Source organism: Grampus griseus (assembly GCF_964374135.1).
Source record: "Grampus griseus genome assembly, chromosome: 17".
Taxonomy (NCBI): Eukaryota; Metazoa; Chordata; class Mammalia; order Artiodactyla; family Delphinidae; genus Grampus; species Grampus griseus.
The window spans coordinates 45,068,403-45,075,622 of NC_139011.1; the positions used below are offsets into that span (position 1 = coordinate 45,068,403).

General features: G+C 36.3%; 1 protein-coding gene across 2 annotated transcripts in view; it reads right to left on the reverse strand.

Moving 5' to 3' along the window:
- The window catches only part of LRRC69 (leucine rich repeat containing 69), a gene marked incomplete at both ends in the record, with an annotated part of 92,047 nt that extends 85,076 nt beyond the window's left edge, over nucleotides 1-6,971 (reverse strand). Inside the window, one exon of one of the 2 annotated variants that reach the window (XM_082674784.1) lies at nucleotides 6,777-6,971. In XM_082674784.1, the coding sequence (XP_082530910.1) occupies nucleotides 6,777-6,959 (183 nt within the window). The remainder of the gene's footprint in view (nucleotides 1-6,776) is intronic. The other variant, XM_082674783.1, reaches the window with a different exon arrangement.
- Between the last annotated feature and the right edge of the window lie 249 nt (nucleotides 6,972-7,220).

Sequence of the window (7,220 nt, forward strand, 5' to 3'; positions counted from 1 at the left end):
GTCAACAATGCTGTACACAATTAGAGATAATGGCTATTTGTTTCTTTGGAGATTTTAAACCTATCATGATAGCTCTGTGTTTGACTAAGTTGGACTTTGAAAATGGCTTACATCCCATTTCACTCAAACTGACATTCGATGGTTTACTAAGTGCCAGGCACTAGGAACAAGACAAAGGTCTCCACCCTCAAGAGTTATAATAAAGTGCATCTTTGAAAATTGTTGATATACCAGCACTTCATTAGTCCTAGGCCAAATGCATTCACCATAAATTATAGGACATTAATCCATTTTTATCATGTCATTAGAAGTGAGTGAAAATTTCCAGTTTCATTAGTCAAATTAGCAAAGAAAAAAAGAATAGAATCTGTATTCTCTAAAGAATCTCCTTCCATTTTATCATTGTTGCTAGTTAGACCACCATAGCAACTCTAATTTATTTCAAAGTTTCATGTTGCTAGTTAGACCACAATAGCAACTCTAATTTATTTCAGAGTTTCAGTGTCAGGCATTGAGCTTACATATATTAACATTTAATTTAATTCCCAAATGAAGACAAAGACCTTACTTTTTTTTCACATCTGTGTCCTCAGGACCACCATAGACACAAGAAGATGAATGGTAAATATTTGTCAAAAGAATGGATATCTAAACAAATGGAGAGTGGGAACAATTCATGTATTGTTCAAACCTGCCACCTTTAGGCAATCCAATTTTTGTTTTTAGGAACTATAAATTGAACAACACACCCTGGTGAATTTCACACTAAGTGTATAGAATAATAAGACAATACAGCTGAAAACAACCTCAAAAGAGACCTCAGGGCTTCCCTGGTGGTGCAGTGGTTAAGAGTCCGCCTGCCGATGCAGGGGACACGGGTTCGTGCCCCAGTCCGGGAAGATCCCACATGCCGCGGAGCGGCTAGGCCCGTGAGCCACGGCCGCTGAGCCTGCGCGTCCGGAGCCTGTGCTCCGCAACGAGAGGGGCCACAACAGTAAGAGGCCCGCGTACCGCAAAAAAAAAAAAAAAAAAAAAAAAAGAGAGAGACCTCATTTTATACATGTATTCACTGGTTGACCTTGGCAAATGACTTAACCTTTCTGAATTATAAATTTTATTAACCATATGAGAGTGATAATTATAACTTCCTTGAAAATGAACAAAGAGTTCCTAGCATTGTGCCTGGCTCTCAGTGTATGGTGGATGCCGTTATTCCATTTGATACCATTTTGTGAGTGCAAAAATTTTCTAAGTATTACTTTTGTTTTAGGAAGTTAAATATCAAGACTATTTTAATGCTGTGCATTCTGTGGCAAATATAACCCAAAAAATCAGTATATTGGGGCAAACTGGACTTCCTATAATGATAAAAGAAAGACTAACCCAAAAGTCAAGCAGAGTATAGACCCAAAAGAAAAAAAAAAAAAGATAGGGGGAGTTTCAATCATTATTGAAAGCACGACCTGTAGCACCACAAGAAAGAATTCAAACTAACTTTTAAAAAACACATTCGGGGATTTTATAGAAAATTGTTAGAGTAAGAATCATGATCATCTTTGAACTATGACATAAGTATCATCAAGATATGAAGACCACAAGGATACTTGGCAGCATTTCAGCTGAATGCCGCAATGCACCCTGCCTGCTTTATCTGCTATATTTTTCTCCTTAGCACTAATACTACCTCCCACCTGTTTTGCATGTTTCTTTCTTGCATCTCTTCTGACTAGAACATAGCTCCATGAAGGCAGGTATTTTCATCTGTTTTTTTTTTTTTAATTGCCAAATTACCTGAGACATAGATGGTGCTCAATACTTAAGTGTGGCTTTGAATAAATGAAGGCAGAAATTGAGACCCAGTGAGATTAAATATCTTATGTTTAGTTGGTGAGTGGCTGAAAAGGTTGAAGTATCAGGACTTGCAGACACTCTTCCAGGGCTCTTTGCAGCTCTCTAAGCTCTCTCTTTTCTGAGAGTTTTGTCTTCCCTTTCTATTAGCAGCTGGGAGAATGAGCAGTATTTCTGAACTGTGTAAATAATCTCTATCCATCTTTTGAGGGTTTCTAGCACATTTTATTCAAGCTGCTTCTAGAACTCCCATTATAAAGGGAAAACAGATTTTCTTCAAAACTCCACAACATTGGAAACTCTACATGAAAAAAATAGCTAGTTCATAGCAGTGAAACAATAATGCCATTAGCCTGAGTCTGACTTGTAAAGCACTTTAAAGATAGACCACAAGAAGCCTAGTTTCTAATCAGTTGAATTCTTCTTTAAAAGTAAAATGTGACTTCTTCTTTCAAAGTAAGGGCTGAGCTGAGCCAACACCCTGTTTAAGGAAATTGAATTGGGAAGTCAAAATTTAGGATCTCTCCTAAATAGTCAAAGGATGAGGAGGAGAGTAATGCGGGAGCCACAAGAAGACAAAGTGATAATGATCAGACTCTTCGGCTTTTTTTCCTGAGGGAGTATAATTTACAATCTGTAACTTTTTTACTAAACAACTATTAAACAGGAGAGAAGGATGCACATGTTTTCAGATATGCAAGAGTTCAAAAAATTTAATTACCACATACCTAGACTAGGGTGCTATCTGGAGAGTTATTTCTACAAAATAAGTGAGTAAACCAAAAAAGAGGGAAAACATGGTTCTAGGTAACAATGGGTCCAAGTCAGGAGCCGCAAAGGGATATCCGGGCTGACAGTATTCAGCAAACCTAGATAGTAAGCAGCTTAAATTGGGGCAGGAGGACAGAGGCTCCTGGAAGGAAGTTACTCAAGGAAAAAGCACATTTGATAGGGTATGTAATATGATCACATTTAAAATAAAATGAGGCCATGATAAAGGCAAAGGCACAAGAATAAGTGAAAGACAATTAGAAACCCCAAGGAAACAAAAATGGTATATGAGGAAGAAAATATAATCATAGTATATTAATTGGTTCCATATAAATGAGATTTACTTATTAACAGTATATGTTTTAGAATTTTAGAATTCTCCATGAGACAAAGATTTAATCATGGTGATAACTGAATAGATTATAAATACTATACATCTCATAAAAGTAAGAAGTTTATAATTTGTGAAGAGGAGGAGGGAAGGAGAGCTGAAACTGGATTACAGATGCCAACATTGCCATCTTACCAAGTGGGGAATAAAAAGAGATTGTAGTTGATGAAGAAAGAAACAAAGGTTGGGAGATTGGGATTGACACATACACACTACTATATGTAAAACAGATAACTAATAAAAACCTACAGTATAGCACAGGGAACGCTACTTGATACTCTGTAATTACCTAGATGGGAAAAGAATATAAAATAGAGTGGGTATATGTATATGTATAATTGATTAACTTTGCTGTCAGCAGAAAATAATACAACATTGTAAATCAACTATACTCCAGTAAAAATTAACTTAAAAAAAGAAACAAAGGTGTAATAATATTAAATATAAAAGATAACTGGAGAAACTAAACATATTAATATAAATATATTTGGAAGATGAAGGAGTGTGATATCTAAAATGGACAAATCAAGAAAACAAAAAAATTAAAAGTGGTTATAAATAGAGGTCAAAATTGTGGGTGAGAGGGAGTGGAACAGAAGAGAGCTACTTTTTATTATAAACCTTTTATATTATTTGATTTTCTTAAAACAATGCACTGTTACTTTAATGGAAAAAAATTCAAGCAGAGGTGGAGAATTGGCTCTTGGTTCAGTCAAATTTTAAATTCCTTTGCAAAGAAACTCCTCTGTCTCATTAGAAAAGTCCATATCCCAAGGATATCCACTCTCACCACTATTATTCAACATAGTTTTGGAAGTCCTAGCCATGGAAATCAGAAAAGAAAAAGAAATAAAAGGAATACAAATTGGAAAAGAAGAAGTAAAACTGTCACTGTTTGCAGATGACATGATACTATACACAGCGAATCCTAAAGATGTCATCAGAAAACTACTAGAGTTAATCAATGAATTTGGTAAAGTTTCAGGATACAAAATTAATGCACAGAAATCTCTGGCATTCCTATACACTGAAAAAGAAAGATCAGAAAAAGAAATTAAGGAAAAAATCCCATTCACCACTGCAGGAAAAAGAATAAAATACCTAGGAATAAACCTACCTAAGGAGGTAAAAAACCTGTACTCAGAAAACTATAAGACACTGATGAAAGAAATCAAAGATGACACAAACAGATGGAGAGATATACCATGTTCTTAGATTGGAAGAATCAATATTGTGAAAATGACTATTCTACCCAAAGCAATCTACAGTTTCAGTGCAATCCCTATCAAATTACCAATGGCATTTTTTACAGAACTAGAACAAAAAATCTTAAAATTTGTATGCAGACACAAAAGACTCCAAATAGCCAAAGCAATCTTGAGGGAACAAAATGGAGCTGGAAGAATCAGGCTCCCTGACTTCAGACTATACTGCAAAGCTACAGTAATCAAGACAATATGGTACCAGTACACAAACAGAAATATAGATCAATGGAACAGGATAAAAGTCCAGAGATAAACCCATGCACCTATGGTCAACTAATCTATGACAAAGCAGGCAAGCATATACAATGGAGAAAGGACAGTCTCTTCAATAAGTGGTTCTGGGAAAACTGGACAGCTACCTGTGAAAGAATGAAATTAGAACACTCCCTAACACCATACACAAAAATAAACTCAAAATGAATTAAAGACCTAAATGTAAGACCGGACACTATAAAATTCTTAGAAGAAAACATAGGAAGAACAGTCTTTGACATAAATCATGCAAGATCTTTTTTGACCCACCTCCTAGGGTAATGGAAATAAAAACAAAAATAAACAAATGGGGCCTAATAAAACTTAAAAGCTTTTGCACAGCAAAGAAAACCATAAGCAAGATGAAAATACAACCTTCAGAATGGGAGAAAATATTTGCAAATGAATCAACAAAGGATTAATCTCCAAAATATATAAACAGCTCATGCTGCTCAATATTAAAAAAACAAACAACCCAATCAAAAAATGGGCAGAAGACCTAAATAGACATTTCTCCAAAGAAGACATATAGATGGCCAAGAGGCATATGAAAAGCTGCTCAACATCACTAATATTTAGAGAAATGCAAATCAAAACTACAATGAGGTACCACCTCACACAGGTCAGAATGGCCATCACCAAAAAATCTAGAAACAATAATTGCTGGAGATGGTGTGGAGAAAAGGGAACCCTCTTGCACTGTTAGTGGGAATGTAAACCAATACAGCCACTGTGTAGAACAATATGGAAGTTCCTTTAAAAACTAAAAATAGAACTACCATATGACCCAGCAATCCCACCCCTGAGCATATACCCTGAGAAAAACATAATTCAAAAAGACACATGCACCCCAATATTCATTGCGGCACTATTTACAGTAGCCAGGTCATGGAAGCAACCTAAATGCCCATCAACAGATGAATGGATAAAGATGTGGTACATATATACAATGGAATATTACTCAGCCATTAAAAAGAAATGAAATTGGGTCATTTGTAGAGACGTGGATGGATGTATAGACTGTCATACAGAGTGAAGTAAGTCAGAAAGAGAAAAACAAATATCATATATTAATGCGTATATGTGGAATCTAGAAAAATGGTACAGATGACCGGGTTTGCAAGGCAGAAATAGAGACACAGATGTAGAGAACAAACTTATGGACACCAAAGGGGGAAAGCAGTGTGGGGGGGTGGGAGATTGGGATTGACATATATACACTAATATGTATAAAATAGATAACTAATAAGAATCTGCTGTATAAAAATAAATAAATAAAATTCAGGGGAAAAAAAGTCCAAATCTGTTCTACAAATGCACTTTTGGAAGTTATTATTAAAGGGGGAGTTTTTGAGTATTACCATATTTCTTGGAAAGATATGGCCACAGACTACAAACTCAAATAATTTTGGAAACCTAAGAGGAAATGAGGTAGGTGAAGGTAAGAAACTAGAGTTTTGTTTTGTTTTTTTTGTAACTCTGAACTCAAAAGTAATGAACTATAATGAACTACAATGACTTGGCTGGTTATAAGGTTGTTTCAGTGCTGATGACAGTTTAGAAGTGAAGAAAAAGAAAACTGCAAAGTTAATATCCCTTGCCTTCTCCCAACCTCAAGATTTTAGCAGCTGGAGTTTCACATTGTTCAGCAGAAATGTTTAACACAAGCATCTGGGATTCATCCTGTTGTTCTTTAAGGATATTCTTTATTTAAAATACTAACCTTCTTTTAAAGACTACTTCAGAAAAAATGAATGTTCCCTCCTTCCCATTTCCTGCCAACACTCCATTTCAATGTTCAGCCTGCTCCAGGAAATTGAAAAGAACTCCTTTCTTACATCAGAAATATCTCTTCATTCCATATGCAAAAGCTTCAGGATGGTCCCCAGGGTGAACAGCATCTCCAGGATCCTCAAACCCACTTCCAGATGGAACCCCCAAGGTAGACAAGTAGATCCAGGCTCCCCACCCCTTTCCAGATGGCAGCCTCCAGAAAGATGAGTATAGCAGAGACCTAACCCTCTGATTCCAAATGTGGGTCATAGAACACATGGATAAGTTGAAACATCTTCTCTCCCTACCATATGTAATTCACTAAGGGAGAAAGCCTTCTGATCCCTTTCCAGCAACCATCCACATTAGTCTCCAGGGAGCTAAGTCTCCAGAGACTGAAGGCTTCTTGTTTTCTCAACTCTTTTCTCTCCTCCTATTTTCCATCCTCAATTGAAAAAGATAATGCTGTTCCTCACCTGGGTCAAGGTGCTTATCTCTGGGCACACTTTGGGGATTCGGTTATTCTGAAGGTGTAGAGTCTTCAAGCCAGGCAGTTTTTCTAACATTGAGGGCATCTTTGTCATGTTCTTTCCATTTAAGGTAACAATTTTAGTGCTTTTACCACCTTTCAGTGCTCTTATTAACAACTTTTCAGCCATGGGCTTGGAAGAGAAATAGCTTCCTTATTACACATCTTTAGAACCTCTAATTGTAGAATTGGTGTGTCATGGAAACAAAAACATTCTGAGATCTACCATGTTGAAGGTGGGAGGCATTAGATAGTTTCCTGTGTAAAAGGTACGGAGGGAAAATAACTGATTCTGGGTTTGGGGCAGGAAATGTACAAGATGAGCCTAGAATATCTTGTGCCAGAGACAAAAGTTACCAAGGACTAATGAGATCACATCAAAGGACACAGA